Source organism: Brassica rapa, chromosome A08, assembly GCF_000309985.2.
Source record: "Brassica rapa cultivar Chiifu-401-42 chromosome A08, CAAS_Brap_v3.01, whole genome shotgun sequence".
In the NCBI taxonomy this organism is placed as follows: Eukaryota; Viridiplantae; Streptophyta; class Magnoliopsida; order Brassicales; family Brassicaceae; genus Brassica; species Brassica rapa.
Genome location: NC_024802.2, coordinates 18,989,663 through 19,008,291, shown reverse-complemented (window position 1 = coordinate 19,008,291; position 18,629 = coordinate 18,989,663). Strand labels below are relative to the sequence as shown.

The following is an 18,629-nucleotide window of genomic DNA, read 5'->3' as shown; positions in this document are numbered from 1 at the left end:
GGTAATATAACTCATACAATGTTGATTTATAATTTTGATAATCTTTTTAAAATATGTTAATAATTCATACATCATCATTAAAATAAATATATTAAAACCAGACATTTAAAATTTTGAAATATTATTTAATCCTATCTTTTCATAATTATAAAAATTTTGTTACTTAAATGTTCAAATTTTTTATACATTTGTTTTAAAAAAGTATAAATTTTAATTGTAAAATCATTAGTTTCTCATATATTTATAAATTTATAAATACTGTTAAGTTTAAATAATTGATAATTATACTTTTTTATGAATTTTATACAAGTTGATTTAATATATGTAACTAAACGAAATAGATAGAAAAATCTATCTAAGATTATAATTTTAAATATATACATATATATTCTTAAATATTACTTAACATCAACAAAATTATTTTTATCTTAGACTTATGTTTAATTAAATCAAATTTATATTAAAATGTTGGTAAAAAAATAAAATTAACAATATCAATAAAATAAATTAATTATAATTTAAATTAAAATTTTGTCATCCACATGTTACAGGAAAACACGTAGTTATACATATTGACTGAGTCTTCTTAATTTTCTCTGTTTCTTTTAAAAAGTGATTCTTCTTAGATTTATTGTTTATCAAAAAAACTAGTATTTGGGCCCCGTACTGTGTATGGGGAAAATTCATTTGTTTTATTTGAATTATTATATTATAATATGTAAGTATTAACACTATTTTTGGTTAAAAATCTAAACACCAACCATATAGATAGAAAAATTTGTTTCTATTCGCGGATACCAAAGGATGCTGAAAAGAGTTAATTTGTATGTGCATAAATCCACAAACTGTAGATAATATATATAGAAAACTGTAATAATTTACAAGCAAAATAAGCTAATATACCTCTGTTTAGAATTACTTTAGTCGCATCCAGACAACACCACCCATCTGCCATCTTTACAGCCTCTGTCTCTTCTTCGTCTATAAATAGTCCACAAAAAGAAACTTCAAAGTGAATCATATAAAAAGAAGAGTTTATAACATAAATGGTCACTTTACCAGTTTTTATTACACCCAAGAGCACATTGTGCTACCAAGGCACTTTTTAGTGGTTATAGACCTATTTCTCCTTGAAAAAGTGAAACTAGAGATGGGTATCTAAGTAATTTGACTTCTTGGCTGGTTACTTTGTTTCGGCATTCGAATTTTGAAAAAATAAGTGATTTGGTTGTGGGCCCAAGACGAAATTAATTTTTGCTTCATAATAAACATTGGGTCCGTAAAAGGCAAAAAAAAATTTTTTTGGTTTACTTTCACCCACAAACAAAAATTACGGTTACGATTGTTCGATAAACTTAGAAGGTGTTTTCTGACGTCAGAGAAATTGGAGACAGAGAAAAGGTTTAATGACGAGGAGGAGGAGGGTAGCAGAAAGAGAAAGCGGAAGGTCAGTGAGTTTTTTTGTTTACAATGTTGTTTGTTTCAGATTTAGGGTTTTAATCGTGTGTTGGTTTCGATCTTTCTAATCAATTGCATGTGTTGCAGAGGAGAACCGAGGAAGTGGTTTGTCTTTTGATGATGGAAAAATTAATGGAGTGAGACTAATTGCAGAGGCACCGGAGCTGGAGATGACGGACGACCGGTTGATTGATTGAGAAGCAGTTCGCGACGGACCGGTACCCAAGCAAGCGCATGTATGTGTATTCAACTTTTGATAACTTGATTTGGTCCGTGTTGTGTTTTCAATAGGATTTGTCCTATGTCTGGTTTTAATTATCTTGCGGCTCAGCTATTACCAGAAAACAGGTGACCTCGTGAACTTCTGACTTCTATATATGTCCTCTTAGTGAGTTTGTTTGCATTTTGTTATTGGGCATTCTTGTTAATAGTCGTGAAAGCTGCTAGAAATGTGCCAGTTCACAAACAATAAAGTTAGGTATCTGCATCAGAAAATTTATACATTGAGCTTTCGAATTTGTAAAACTTCTCTGGTTTTAACGGTTTCTAGATTCTGTAGAAGATCTTCTTTAACTGGTTACTGGTTACGCATGTATCCAAGAGGAAGTCCAGCAACATTTTCATTCTTATGGGACAGTTAATAGGTGTACACATGGACAGTTTGTAGTGTATACATGGACAGTTTGTAGTGTACACATGGACAGTTTGTATGATTATTTTGTTGTAATGTAATGTAATGTGCATAGAATTTGCTATGGAATTTATGGGATTTGAAACTATTATAGCATATAACATAGTGAAAGCCACCAATACAAGGATGCATATTAAACTATTACTTAAGTGAAAAGTTAAAAAGTTTTTTTACCTACATATTATAGATTCATATTTAACGTGTAGCCTGTCCACAAAAACTTGTAACCAGCCACCACCTTCAGAAGCTCGGACTGGAGGGTCTGACATTCATCCTTCAGCTGTTAGTAAGCGTCTGTCTCCAGGATAGCACAACTGCAATATTGAAACACCACAGCAAAATTCAAACACAGCAGAAGATCGATTATACACTTGATAATTGATAGGCATCTTAGGGGTGGACATATAAATAAAAAACAAAAACAAAAGTGCCTCAACTGGAAAATGTACTTTATTCGACTGGTTTATTAAATCCCAATATCGAAACCAAACTGGTTTTATTGTACACGAGATCAATTGTACACATGGATTTAAAAGAAAAACTTATCCACAGGAGAAGTGTACACAAATGCCTCAAACTTGTTTTATTGTACACGAGTTTAGTTGTACACATGGATGAGATAGTTATTCCACAGGGAAGTGTACACAAAAATGACATTATATTCCATGTTTACGTACATAAATTCATCTTTTTGAAATTAATAGAAAACTGAAAAAATTTTAAAATCCGTTGGAGATTAATTTTAAGAATATTTCTTAATTTTTCGGATACATATATGAATTTTATTTTTATTTGTGAACAATATATTGAAGAATCGTTGTGTGGTCTAGTGGAATATTGATGATATTTGTTCAAGATGTCATGAGTTCGACTTAGACTCTCTTTTTCAATTTTTTTTTTTCATTAATGGCAAACACGTAAATACTTTGTCTTCTTTCTTTTAGAGTTTCCATTTACTCTGCAATTATTTTCTAGCGCAGCCGCATATCATTTTAACGTAATCGATATAGTTTAATGTTTTCTTATCATTTATGTTGCTTAGCATCGAGTTGTAAACATCTAAACACACAAAAACTTGAATTATTTAGATAAATCATATTTTTAGCCGAGTTTGATAGAATCACCACAAAGAGTCACCGCCGAATGTTGTGCCGCTGCTAAATCTCCAATTTGGCCTTCTTTTCTAAGCTATATATTATTTAGCTCACCTGACGTGATGAGAGAGAGAGAGAGAGAGAGAGAGAGAGAGAGAGAGAGAGAGAGAGAGAGAGAGAGAGAGAGAGAGATCAGCCATCGAAATATAAGAAAAATCAATGGCTGGGAACAAAGGCCCGCCACTTTCCAGGTTCAGTTAGTCAATGTTATGGTTAGAATTGAACTGAAAATGTTAAGACTCAAATACTCTTTGAAAAGAAGTGCTCTAATAGAAAGAAGTGACTTAGAGTGAAATAAAAAGTCATAAAATGACCTATAATGTAAATCTTTCTAAAAAGAATAAGAGAGTATTACTTTCAACTGAGAAGAATGTATTTGAATAAAATAATTATAAAGCTATACTGATTTTGTTGCTACACTTAAAATTCAAAAATTCTGAAAAAGATGAGAAGATTGAGAATAGGAAAGACAGAGCAAATGGGAAAGAAAAATAATTTTGAAAAATATTTTTGGAATAAATAATGTGACATGGTGCCATAAAAGTAGGGAACATGGGATTCTTTATGATCAGGGACAGTTATATTTTTAGCAATTGATATTATTTTATAATTAACTCATATTTTTAATTGTTTGGTCAACGATTTTTTTTTTTTGTTTTTTATTATTTTTTGGCCAAATGTCAAATTTCGATTCACCAAATGATTTGTGCTTTAGTATATAGAAGATGTGAAATGATCGATTGATATATGAATGAATGAAACATCTCTATTCATGTGAAAGACATTATTAAAAGTCAACGTTAGTGTCCTAGTTTCAAGTTGACAATACTTTAGCACGGAAAGAAGACGTTTAAAAGATGGCTGAATACAAATTGAAAATTCTGCAGTGGCTCAACAATTACAAAGCTTGCAATGATAAATGGGGCCATCTGACGAGTATATAGGTTGGGATTGACTCGGTGCTTAATCATAAATGCCAAATCTTAGCAATTCTAGGGGTACTCTTTTTATTGAAACCATATTTTGTAGGGAGGGAGTTACAATTCTAGTGAGATAGTCGCAACTCATATCTCTGAACCGTTCAGACGTTCATAGGTCTTTTTAGGACATGTAAGTGGGGCATGTAAATTAATAAAAGAGCATTGTCATTGTATAACCTCACTGATGTTAGTGCAGGGACGACTGAGTTTTATAAGCTGAAAAAAAATAACTCCTCACAGTGTCCATGTACCAGTCGTGAAGTAGTACATGAAGTCGTACAAGAAATTATACGTGCATGAAGTGAAGCTGACGTGAAGCTGTGTAGCTGACTTGAAGATTGGAATTGCGAAGTTGGCTAAGACAAGCCACGAAATCTACAAGTATAAGTAGAGAAAGACGTGTGGGGGATTTGGTACTACCTCAAGAGAAGGCCGTAAGCATAAGGGTTTTGGTGTCGAATGAGAGTAGACACAAAACATAAGGGCTAGGGGTCATAAGGGGGTCAGAGGGGGTTCTTGGGTTAGTTTGATCTAGGGACGTCCTAGGTTGGTGTCTTTGGCTGAGTGTGACATGTTAGTTAACTCGGGAGGGAGCTAGTAAGCACTTTATCTATGTAAAGATAAACCTTCATAGTTATCATGTTGTAGTACTTTGTTAAATAAAAAAAGAGCATTATACTTGTATGTATTACTCTCTGTAACAGACTCGTCTTGCACTTTCAATTGGTATTAGAGCGGGTCACCTAATTAGTTACTGGTGAAGATCCTGAACGCAAGAGGGAAGAGTGAAGACAAAGTACAACATGAAACATGGTCGTTGAGCTGAAGCAGTGTCTGGGCGCTGAAGTAGTGTATGGACGTTGAAGTAGTGTATGGGTGATGTATTCTAAAAATCAATCATCAAAAAAGAGATTTTTAGTGCAGTGACGACTGAATTTTAGAAGCTGAAGAAAAAACACCTCCTCGAGGTATCCATGTACGAGTCGTGAAGTTGTACACATGAAGTCGTACAAGAAGTGATACATGAAATGAAGCTGAAGTGAAGCTGTGTAGCTAACTTGAAGACTGGAATTGAAGCCGACTTAGAGATGAAGTAAAGACTACTTGGAAGCTAAGCAAGCTATGATTTACCTTTCAGAAAAGGTAAATCATCAAAGGAAGATTTCCAAAGACTTTGAAGAAGATTTGGAAATATTCTATAAAGGAAGATATGATAATATATTTTCCTTGGGAAGTTGGCTAAAGCAAGCCACGAAATCTATAAGTATAAGTAGAGAAAGACGTGCCTAGTATTAGCTTCCAAGAGAAGGAAGCTAATACCTCAAGAGAAGGCCGTAAGCATAATGGTTTTGGTGTCTAATGAGAGTAGACACAAAACATAAGAGCTAGAGGTCATGAGGGGGCCAGAGAGGTTCTTGGATTAGTTTGATCTAAGAACGTGTTAGGCTAGTGTCTCTGTCTGAGTGTGACATGTTAGTCAACTCAGAAAGATGCTAGTAAAAACTTTATATAAAGATAAAACTTCATTTTTATCCTGTTGTACTATTTAGTGAAATAAAAAAGAGCAGTGTACTTGTAAGTATTACTCTCTGTAACAGATTCCTCTTGTACTTTCAATTGATGTTCACAGCAAAGTTGTCGCATCAATAGTCGGTAGTCGACAAAGCTGAACCTATAGAAGCCTAGCTACGTAATTAAGAATGCACCATTCCAGAAGGATTATCTAACCACTATTAACTAGAAACAACATGTATAATCACCACATGCTTTGGTACAGTAGTGACATCCACCGATCCACGTCATGCAATGAAATGACTCCAAGAAGCAACGATAAGTATGCTAGACATTCAGATGAAAAGTCAGGAACTTGCGTCTGTCTTAGAACGTCCACCTGATCTTTGCATGTTCAGTATGGTAAAAGCCGGTAATGGCCATGTTGTAATAACTAGTAACTGTCCATTATGATCTGATTATTTTGTCTTTAACGGGCTATTTTTAGCATGCAACTTTGAAATTATGTAATAACCTCTAATTCATATTGTTTTGATATTATTGGTCACCCTTGCTTTTCGAAAATTGAATTCTCTTCTGGCCACATAAATAGTTAGTTTTATGTTTACAAATTTAGACAAAGCCATTAAAATTATTTTATAATTAAGCGAAAAACACATTTGCCATGCAATTTGTTCAGTTTAAATACCACACCTTCGATGTCTTCAGATTCATACTAATTCAACAATATTTTTTTGTTCAAAAAAATGAAGTATCTCATATATTTTGTATCAGTTACTGCTATGTATATTGGATTGAGTGAAGCGCTACCACCAGTAAAAGATTGCAACTATCGCATGATAGAAATTCAAAACAAACTCGGTTCTGGTCAGATACTGAAATATCAGTGTAGTAGTGTAGTAGGACCGGAACCTATACGTGGCCTTTTAAAATTTAATGAGAAATACGTATTCAAATACAGTCGTGTGTACTCTAAAACTTGGATTTGTAACTTTGATAAAAGAACTCATGGTTATGAGTTGGTAGTAGAGTTATCAGCTCCAAAACCTCCATGTAATAGTGGGTTACGCACATGGATTGTTAAAAGTGATGGAATTTACTTTGAGAGAGATGGAAAAAAACCTATGAAACTTGTGGGTAGATGGAGTAAAAATGTTCCTTAACATGCTTTTATTTCTTCTGTTTTTCCGTAAAACTAATTAACGTTAATGAAGTTTTTTTTTTGTCGTTTCAGCCAAGTTATCATTCCAGCTTGTAATAAAATATGTGTCTCATGTAATATGTACTAGAGTCAGATCTGTGCCATGCGCAGTTATTTTAATTTTATAATAATAATTTTTAATTTATGTGATAAATTGATTATAAAATTTCTTGTTGAAAACAGAAATTTTTAGTTTTTAAGCTAATCTATCTATCTATACTAATAAAATAGACCTTTTAAAGCTCCATAAAACACCCACATCAGCGAAAAAACTTCTCTCCAAAGATGACACGTGACATTATTACCAAAAAATAAATAATAACTAATAAGTAAATATACATTTAAAGAAAAATAAATAATAAGTAAATACACATTATAAGAATTAGAAAATTTACATTAAATATTTATGTGAAAAAGTATAATAAAATAAATAAATAAGTAAAACATAAAATATTTCGGTTATTAATAAATAAAAATAAATAAATAAGTAAATATACAATATAAAAAAATAAATAATAAATAAATATACAATATAAGAAATAGAAACATTACATTAAACAATAATATGTAAATATACAATATAAGAAAAAATAAATAATAAGTAAATATACAATATACAATATAAGAAATATAAATATTACATTAAACATCTATCATAATATTTTTATTTGATATAAAAAGAAGAAAATTAGAATAAGTATATATACAATTAAGAATTAAAAAAAAACTGAATTAAACATCTATAAAATAACCTTTTAAGGCTCCATAGAGCGTCTACATCAGCGAAAAAACTTCTCTCCAAAGATGACACGTGGCATTATTACCAAAAAATAAATAATAACTAATAAGTAAATATACATTTTTTTTGGCATCAAGTAAATATACATTTAAAGAAAAATAAATAATAAGTAAATACACATTATAAGAAATAGAAAATTTACATTAAATATTTATGTCAAAAAGTATAATAAAATAAATAAATAAGTAAAACATAAAATATTTCGGTTATTAATAAATAAAAATAAATAAATAAGTAAATATACAATATAAAAAAATAATAATAATAAATATACAATATAAGAAATAGAAACATTACATTAAACAATAATATGTAAATATACAATATAAGAAAAAATAAATAATAAGTAAATATACAATATACAATATAAGAAATATAAATATTACATTAAACATCTATCATAATATTGTTATTTGATATAAAAAGAATCTTTTTATTCTTTTTATTTTTTTTAAGAAAAATTGTAAAAAAGTTTTTAAAAAAAATATTTTTGTAATAAAATTGTAGAATTATAAAAAAATATTTTAGAAATGTTTAAAATATTATTATATTTTATAATTATGTTATTTAATGTCATATTTAAATAGATATACTTTAATGATGATGTATAATTTACTACTATATTCTATAAAGTTTACCAAAAATATAGATAAGCATTAAATATAATTGTCCGTGTCACATTTAATCATAAGCCATGTAATCAATTATAGTATGCTATGTCATAATTTATTTAGTGAAAGTGATTATAGATAGGATATATGTTAAAATCACTTTGCAAATAATATCTAGGGGATGGACTATCTAACGAGTATATAGGCTGAGGTTGACTCTGCGCTTAATCATACACGCCGAATCTTAGCAATTCTAGAGGTATTCTTTTCATTGAAACCCTCTCCGGGGGAGGGGGGGGGGGGGGGGGGGGGGGGGAGTTACAATCCTAGTGAGATAGTCACAGCTCATGTCTCTGAATTGTTCAGACGTTCAAAGGCCTTGGTTGAGACATGTAACCGGGGCATGCACCATTTCAGAAGGATTATCTAACCATTCTTAACTGGAAACAACATGTACAACCACCACATGCTTTGGTACAGCAGTAACGTCCACGTCATGTAATGAAATGACTCCAAGAGGCAACGTAATTAGTATGCTATACATTCAGATGAAAAGTCAGGAACTAGATCCTCAGAGAAGTGTATCAAACATTTTCCTCTTGGATGCTTCTGATCTAGCCAACTTCCTCACAGCTGATAGGCTCTCACGAGAATGTCGACAATTTCCCAGATTAGGATTCAAGTCTGACCGGACCATTGGGGTCAGATCGGTTTAAGATCGATCCAGACTAGACCTGTTTATATATTACTTTTATATCTCAGTTAAACTCCAAGTGGAAGTTTATATTCTCAAATAAAGTTTTTGTAAATTGTTCTTGTTGCGTATGGTTGATTCGTACTATATCAGCATCATAGTCATCATACATCAAACTGAAAATTCACGAGAAGTTATAAAATTAATTTAATTAACAGGTTTAAAACTCTACACCTAGCTTAAAGAAATTCAAAAGGCTAGCATGTGGATTAAATGAACATGGATCATGCAGGTTTGAAGATGCCATACTGCCGCAGTAATGAGTGATCTTGTGGAGTATGTATATCAGCGTAAGGCCAGCTCCTTTTTTTCTTCTATCATGTACATTTAGTGTGGAGTAGAACTTAGGGCATGCTATAGAGGTATGGCATCTCACTAACCCCTGCACTGATGTATATATCACGAAGAAGAAGAGTGAATAGAAAGAAAAAAAATTGGAGGCCTATGTTTACCATTGCTTGAGGACATCTCTAAAATCCTAGAATACCCAGATCTCGATACTAGCTTGTTGGTCTGAGAGCACTCAACCATATACTCATACGTATCATCCTGAGCATTAACGCTAATAGAATATGCCGTCAGAGGATGAATCCGGTGGTTAGACTCCGAGAGAGTATGGATCAATGGCGAGAATAAATGCTAGGGTTTATGAAGGAGAGTAAAGGTTTGGGCTTTTCTGGGTAATGATGGGCTTTGTGGACTTCATTTTGGCTTAATCCGAGAGATTTATTTTGTATACGGTACCTATCACACCCAAGTGGACAACTACGTGCCTTGAGCACATCAGTACTACGCGACATCATGAACCAAAGCTCCATAACCATCAAGGTAACTCCAAAAATAATAGAGAAGAACGAAATGCACAGCACGTCCTTTCTTCAACGGGGCCACAATGGACATTCATTATTGTCCAAACTCTTAGGACTTATTAGACTTAGTTCGAGTAGAAAATACAAAGACGAATAAGCTACTGGTTACAACCCCTAGGACCTATGAAATTGTAAGACATTAAGAAAACAAAAAAAAGTTTTAAAATAATGTTTTATATTTCAGACACATTATACAAAACTATTTATATAAAAATTATTCTAAAACATTTTATACAGAACAGTTTGGTTTTTTAAAAAAAAATTTTATTAATAAAAGCATTTTTTAAAGAAGTCTTTTTTATTATGCATTTTAATAAATAAATGAAAGAGGGTTTTGTAAATTGCTCTTGTTGCGTGTGGTTGTTCGTACATCAAACTGAAAAGTCACGAGAAGATATAAATTCAATCTAACTAACCGGTTTAAAACTCTACAGCTAGCTTTAAGAAAGTCAAAAGGCTAAAAGCAGGTACAATGGTGTACCTCTGAGCTCGATAACCTAGGTAGATTTTTAAAATTATTTTAATTTTTTTTAGTTAAAAAAAAAGCCAATTGCGGGGTTTCACGTGGCGGTGGAATCCGCGTACAGTAACAAACCTGATTTTTTTTTATCTGGTTAATTATGTTATTACAAATTATGAGAAATATTACATAGACGATATTTTAACAAACCTGATTCTTATCTAAGGATTATTTTGACAAAAATCCTTAAGTTTAATGGGTCCACACGATATTATATTGATTAATTTCTAAGGATTTTTGGGTAAGGATCCCCATTGGACCTGCCCTAACATGTGGATGAACTAAACGTTGTCATAATAGTAACCAAAGTATGGTGAGAAGAAAACATGGATCATGCAGCCTTGAAGATGCCATACTTTCGCAGTAATGAGTGATCTTGTCTCGCGAGGCCGGGTCATTTTTTTCTTCGATGTACATTAAATGTGGAGTAGAAATTTGGACATGCTATAGAGGTATTATTGACATCCCACTAACCCCTGCACTGATGTATATATCACGAAGAAGAAGAGTGGATATGAAAAGAAAATAAAACACACAACACAAGAAGATCGAGAGAAGAAAAGAAAAAAGAGAGAGAGAAAATGAGGCTTATACGCCACTTGTGTCTGCTACTTGTACTGATATCTATTTCGGCAGAACCCACCGTTTCAAATTCTTGCCAAAGGAACTGTGGAAAGATTTCTATACCATTTCCATTTGGAATCGGGCATGGTTGCTACCACAATGATTGGTACGAGGTCAAATGCAAGAATTTCGTCCCGTTTCTGCCCAAGATCAACAAGGAAGTGGTCCAAATCGATCTTTCGAGACCACTAAAGCACGAAGATAACTTAGTTGAGTACGTTCCTTTTGGGTCACTCCGCATCAAAACCAACGTAAATTCTATAGGGTGTAATAGCGGCAGCAGCGGAGAAAGGCCCGAAGAGCTTGTGAATTTGACTGGAACTCCTTTTCGCATCAGCGGCAATCACATGCTCGTGGCTTTTGGGTGCAATAACAAGGTCACATTGACGCATGTCGAACCCCGAATTGTCGGATGCATTTCTACTTGCAATATCACTCATATATTCGAAAACTTTCCTCCTTTCACACCACTGACAACAGGCTGCTATGGGTACAAGTGTTGCAACGTAAGCACACCTACAGAGAGCAGTGATAAAATTGGTGTGAAAATAGAGAGCATTGATGGCAATATAACAAGCGGAGGGTGCAGAGTCGCCTTCATAACCGACCAGTTTAACCAACCGTCGCGGCCGTGGGTTAACATAACTGATCCTAAATGGTTTCACGAGAAGAAATATTCCACTATCCAGCTAAAGTGGAAAGTTCTTACGATGAATATGTCGTTTGAAGAATCCTTGCAGTGCCTCACCGACCCACTGTATGACGTTCACTCTAGACCTTGCTTCTGTAGTGGGGTGATCACTATTAGGCCCTTTAAGGAGAAGATCAACTATCTAAGATGTGCCTGTACCTATGGTTACGAGGGCAACCCGTACGAGGTAGATGGATGCAAAGGTCAGGTTCTCGAAGCTCTACTAATTTTAAAAAATTCAAATTAATTTCCCTTTAATCAAGATCATCAGCTGCATAATTATAATTTTCACGACTTTTCTTTTCATGTAGATGTTAATGAGTGTACACTCCGCGAAGCTGGAAGTCCCAAGTATTGCCCCACCCGCGGCGAAACTTGTCTAAATGTTCCAGGAAGCTACCGATGCGTGATCAAGGAGGACAAATCCTACCGAATTTATATAGGTGAATCAGTTACCTACCGTATTTCCAACTTTTTCCTTTACTAGAAGTTCACTCGCTAGACATTTTTTAAGGTTTTAATTTTGCTAGAATTAACAGCATGATTATTAATTAAAAATTATCAAGACCCTTTACAATTATACTAGGGTCACCTTTAAGACAAATAGTAGTATAACTTTTTTAAGTGAAGTGATATTAATGCATGTATTATATTGTATCTACTTACTTTTTCCCATTTACAACAAATGCACATTAATTAATTCTATGAAACAACAAATTAATGCACATTAGTTGAAAAACTAATAATACCAATAAAAAGATGTAGATAATAGACGCATATATATAGATATATTATATTTACTAGTATTTCCTTAGTTTTTGTTGTTGTTAATACTCAAATAGTCATAGATCCTATAAGAAAAAATTGAACCCTGATTTGATCATATTTTGTCCAACAAATTCTATAAACTGATGATTTCTTTAATCCTCAAATCTTTTTTTTCCTACCTCGCATTTACTACTAATTCATATACGTCTTTTATTAATTCCTATTATATATATATATATATATATATTTATTTATTTATTTATTCTCTTGTCCTTTGGTGCAATTTGCAGGGGTTGGCGTAGGTTCAGGCGTGTTGCTTATAGGTGCAGCATTTTGGCTATACAAATTGATCAAAAAGCACATAAAGAGGAACCTCAGGGAAAAGTGTTTTAGGCGAAATGGTGGTATGTTACTACAGCAACAGTTGAGTTCAAGGGAAGACTCAGTAGAGAATACTATGGTATTCACTTCAAAAGAGTTAGAGAAAGCGACAGAAGGCTTCAGTTTGGGGAGGGTGCTTGGCCGAGGTGGCCAAGGGACTGTGTTTAAAGGCATGTTAACTGACGGAAGGATCGTAGCAGTTAAGAAATCAACGGTCTTGGACGAAGACAGAGTTGGGGAGTTTATAAATGAACTGCTCATCCTGTCTCAGTTAAACCACCGGAACATCGTAAAAGTTCTTGGTTGCTGTTTAGAGACAGAGGTGCCATTGTTAGTATACGAGTTTATATCCATGTGAGATAACAAACTAAGTCCCATATTGGAGAATTAGACAAGAAGTGTCTAATATATAAAGAGATGTCCAACTCTAATAGTACGAGGCCTTTTGGGATGGAAACCAAAAGTAAAACCATGCGGGCTTGCCTAAGGCCCAAAGTGGACAATATCGTACTAATAAGATAAGATAGAGTTGGACACGGGATTTCACAATCCCAACAATTGGTATCAGAGCGCGGTTGACGAGAAATCTGCAAGAAAAACCGAAATACCCTTTGAATGATGAATGAGTGATGAATGGGTATCCTATGAGTTAGGAATGAGAGGTGTGTGGCAGAAATCAAGTCAGAAGATCCTGGAAGTCAGTTGTGGGACACGAGATGAATGTGATCCTTAGTTTGAGGGGGAGAATGTGAGATAACAAACTAAGTCCCATATTGGAGAATTAGACAAGAAGTGTCTAATATATAAAGAGATGTCCAACTCTAATAGTACGAGGCCTTTTGGGATGGAAACCAAAAGTAAAACCATGCGGGCTTGCCTAAGGCCCAAAGTGGACAATATCGTACTAATAAGATAAGATAGAGTTGGACACGGGATTTCACAATCCCAACAATCCAATGGTAATCTCTTTCAACGACTTCAAGAAGAAAGTGCTGATCAGGTCTTAACATGGGAAGTAAGAGTTGGAATTGCTAAAGATGTAGCCCGAGGTCTCTCATACCTTCACTCTGTGGCTTCACCTCCTGTTTTTCACAAAGACATCAAGTCTGCGAACATCATGATTGACGAGAATTTCCGAGGAAAGTTGGCAGACTTCGGTACGTCTAGAGTGATAGCTGGTGACCACATGAGCCACATGACGTCGGTGGTTTCGGGTACTCCTGGCTACGTTGACCCCCAGTACCAACAGTCCGGCAGATACACTGAAAAGAGTGACGCGTATAGCTACGGCGTCGTTTTGGCTGAGTTGATAACTGGACGAAGACCATATTTCCAAGGAAACAGTACTTTAGCATCTTTCTTCCTCCACGCAATGAAAGAGAAGAGACTTTTGGACATTTTGGATCCTCGAATCAGAAACGATTGTGACCTCGAACAAGTCATGGTGATGGCCAACATTGCGAGTTCGTGTCTGAATCTCGAGGGGGAGAAACGCCCAACGATGATACTCATCTCCCTGGAACTGGAACATACTTTTTCTTCCCATCCGGATACCAAAACCACGGGGAATGACAAGGAAGAAGTTGCAGAAGCTAGCGGAAGAAGCAGAGAACCGCTGAGCATTGATGTCGCTTCAACTTCAACTTCGTAATACGAACTCTCGTGAAGCTATGCGTGGTCCGATGATGCTGAACCCTCATTTCCTCCTCAAACATGACCCAATATCTGATGTTGCACTTATCAAAAAGAAAAAAACTATCTGATGTTGTTTGTTAACTATGAAATTTACGTATGCTTCTTTTTATTCTTTTTCATTTTGAATATTATATGGTAAAGTGTTTCTCCAGAGCATGCAGACATAATCATATTACGGATATTTGGTGATTATGATAAGTTATTATTTATGCTTTAAAAAGTCTGAGCAATCAAGTTTCTAAAGTTTCTGAGGCATTTGATGTTCTCAGGCTATCTGCTGATGCACCTGATCATGATCTCGGTTTCTCTACCATCGACTGAAATCTCCACCCTCTATTTTCTTTCCCTAGTTTTATATTATGGTGCCTTTCTTTAGTCTTTTTAGCAACTTTCTATTTATTAAAACTTAGTTTATGGTTTTGAGACTTTTAACTTAATATTTGGTCCATTTTATTTTAGAGTTTATGTTCCGGATCCGGACGATGATGATTTTCTTAATAATGTCATTAACCAGAAATGAATTTATTCGAATGAGTCCTACTTGAATTTGTGGTTTGCATTCAACATTCTTGATTTCAGTTGTGTATGTGCACAAACTTATATTTTAATGGTTTTTAAACTGGAAACAACCAGAAATGATTTCGTTTCATAATAATAAATGTTTGATATATTTGGTTTATGTTGATCGCATATTCACTGAATCATAACAAGAATCTAGTTCAATTAGTTTATTATATGTTGACTATATATATAATAATAGTACTATTATACATATTAGCTGAGTCTTCTTAAATTTTTCTGTTTATTTACTAAAAGTGAGTCTTCTTAGATTTATTTAAAAAATGTGAGATGATTGATACATGAATGAATGAACAACCTCTATTCATGTGAAAGACATTATTAAAACTCAACATTAGTGCTCTAGTTTCAAATTGACAATACTTTAGCACGGAAAGAAGACTTTTAAAAGATGACTGAATAAAAATTGACAATTTTGCAGAGGCTGCAACAATTACAAAGCATGTAAAGATAAATGGGGCCATCTAACGAGTATATAGGCTGGGATTGACTCGGCGCTTAATCATACGCGCCGAATCTTAGCAATTCTAGAGATACTCTTTTCATTGAAACCATCTTCTGTGTGGAGGTACTTACAATTCTAGTGAGATAGCCGCACCTCATATTTCTGAACTGTTCAGACGTTCAAAGGACTTATTTGAGACATGTAATAGCGGGGCATGTAAATTCATAAAAGAGCATCGTCATTGTATAATCTCATTGATGTTCACAAGCAAAGTTGTCACATCCATTGTCAACAAAGCTGAACCTATAGAAGCCTGCCTAATTAAGAATGCACCATTCCAGAAGGATTATCTAACCATTCTTAACTATTTTAAGAATGCACCACATGCTTTGGTACAGCAGTGACGTCCATGTCATTTAATGAAATGACTCCAAGAGGCAACAATAAGTATGCTAGACAATCAGATGAAAACTCAGGAACTAGATCCTCAGAGAAGTGTATCAAACATTTTCCTCTTAGATGCTTCTGATCTAGCCAACTTCCCCACAGCTAATATAGGCTCAGGGTTTAATTATTTTGGTACACAAGGTCTTTTGAGGTCAACCGGAGCTTTCTTTCTCAGTTGCTCTTCAGGTCTTCTCTCGATCACAGCCGGTGCAGATTTTGGTGTGTTGTCTTTAATTACTTAGTGAAGTATGGTAGTGGCCATGTTATAATAACTAGTAACTGTCAGTTATGATTTGATTAATTTGTCTTTAACTACCTATTTTTAGCATGTAACTAATTGATAATTATGTAATATTCTCTAATTTATATTATTTGATATTATTGGCCAGCCTTGCTTTTCGACAATTGAACTCTCTTCAGGCCATATAGAAATAATTGGTTTATGTTTATAAATTTAGATAAATCCATTAAAATTATTTTATAATTAAGCGAAAAACACTCTTTCCATGTAATTTGTTATGTTTAAATACTACACCTTTGATGTTCTCAGATTCATACTAATTCAAAAATATATTTTTTTTTTGGTTCAAAAAAAATGAAGAATCTCATATTTTTTGTGTCAGTTACTGCTATGTATGTTGGATTGAGTGAAGCGCTACCACCAACAAAAGATTGCAACGATCGCACGATAGAATTTCAAAACAAACTCGGTCCTGGTAAGATTCTGGGATATTCGTGTGATTGGGTTACACGTCGTAATTTTCCTAGAAATGGAACTTTAAAATTTAACGAAAAATATGTATATGATGGAGCGACGAACGTTCCAAAATGGAGTTGTTTTTTGCGGGCTAAAGGACTTTATTATCCATTGATAGTAGAATTATCACCTCCGACACCTCCATGTAATAATGGGTTGCGCTCATGGATTGTTAAAAGCGATGGAATTTACTTTGAGAGAAATGGAAAAAAACCTATGAAACTAGTGGGTCGATGGAAAAGTGGTCCCTACTAACGTCCCTTAAAACTAATTAATGTTTATGAAAATCGAGTTTTTATTTTTGTTGTCATTTCAGCCAAGTTATCTTTCGAGCTTGGTATTAGAAGCTATATATATACACCAAAATATTGTAATAAAATATGAGTCTCATGTATATTTACGTATACTATATTTGATTCTTTAAGGAAGAAAGTATATGTACTTAGCCGTTTGATAAAAAAAAGTCTATGTACTTTCACGGTCTCTCGTCGAAATGAAACTGAGATCTTGCAGGAGAAAACTGGTCATTAAATTTGTAACAACAAAATATGGATGTATTTACCAACTGCCAGTTGGAAATCCGTTGGATAAGATCTTTTTGTCGAACTTCTAACGGATTTGAGATAGGCCTGGGCATTTCGGATATCGGTTCGGTTCGGTTCGGATATTTAGGGTTTCGGATAGTTCGGATAGGAGCTAGGGTATCCTTTTAGTACTTGATCTATTTTCGGTACGGTTCGGATAGTTCCGGGTTCGGTTCGGTTCGGATAGTAAATGTAGGAACCGGAAAATATCCGGAAAAAGTTTGCTTCTCATTTGGATCCGGTTCGGGTTCGGATAGTTCGGGTAGTTCGGATAATTAGGATAAAATATCATGTAATTAGGATGATTTAGATAAAAATTTCGGATATTTCAGATTATTTTGGATATTTCGGATAAAACTATCCGGATAGTTTCGGATACTTTCGGGTAGTTCGGATACTTTATAAAATTTAGTTATCTTCAACTATTTTCAGATACTTTTAATAGAATTTTAAATTAAAAATAGATATTTATTTATGTTATATGTATATATAATTAATAGTTTTATATATTCGGATACCCGTTCGGTTCTCGTTTCGGTTATTTCGAATATAAAAATATAGAAACTATTCGGGTATTTGAGGGTATTAATCCGGTTCCGATTTCGGGTATTTCAGTTCCGGTTCGGTTCCGGTTATTATGCCCATTTTTTATCGATTCACAACAAAAGTTGATCTCATTGTCTCAGGACTACATGATGCACTCTCATTTTGTAATGCTATGTTTGTTCTTAACACGTAAGCATTGATATTTGTTTGGTTTATTGTGCATGAGGACATCTCTATCTCCATTTCATAATTTACTTCAAAAATAGAGTGAAAAATAGAATATAAACAAAAAAAAAAATCACTCTATTTATAGAGTAATTTTTTTTTCATTACTCTATTTTCTACTTCATTTTGCAGTAATTATGGAATGGGGTTGGAGATACTATAATATCGCTGCTGGTATGCATTGATATTAGGTACTATGCATTTTGAATATCATATGTAATTTTAGTTGGCAAGTGGAATGAATTAGAGATATATAAATATGCACGCTTTGCCGTTCACAGGCAAAAAAAAAATACAGTGATAACATTTAAGGGATACCTTATTGTATGCAGCTAATA

At 33.7% G+C, this 18,629-nt stretch overlaps 2 protein-coding genes and 2 long non-coding RNA genes across 4 annotated transcripts; 3 read left to right on the top strand and 1 right to left on the bottom strand.

The window, feature by feature from the left end:
• The first annotated feature begins 434 nt into the window (after positions 1–434).
• On the top strand, positions 435–7,450 carry LOC103852297. Its single transcript, XR_629891.3, has 2 exons — positions 435–1,447; positions 1,546–7,450. It is a non-coding gene; the product is annotated as an uncharacterized LOC103852297 (long non-coding RNA).
• Positions 7,451–8,738: 1,288 nt separating this feature from the next.
• Positions 8,739–10,818, bottom strand: LOC117127189. Its single transcript, XR_004450003.1, has 2 exons — positions 10,700–10,818; positions 8,739–10,624 (listed from the first exon to the last, which is right to left on the bottom strand). It is a non-coding gene; the product is annotated as an uncharacterized LOC117127189 (long non-coding RNA).
• On the top strand, positions 10,618–17,114 carry LOC103835690 (wall-associated receptor kinase-like 17). The gene is made up of 3 exons (XM_033276642.1): positions 10,618–12,067; positions 12,176–12,307; positions 12,923–17,114. The coding sequence occupies exons 1-3, from the start codon at positions 11,131–11,133 to the stop codon at positions 13,369–13,371; spliced, it is 1,518 nt and encodes a 505-aa protein (XP_033132533.1). The 5' UTR covers positions 10,618–11,130; the 3' UTR covers positions 13,372–17,114.
• Positions 13,971–18,323, top strand: LOC117127184 (wall-associated receptor kinase-like 10). The gene has a single exon (XM_033276660.1). It carries the CDS (start codon positions 14,131–14,133, stop codon positions 14,662–14,664), a length of 534 nt encoding a protein of 177 aa, XP_033132551.1. The 5' UTR covers positions 13,971–14,130; the 3' UTR covers positions 14,665–18,323.
• Positions 18,324–18,629: the final 306 nt, after the last annotated feature.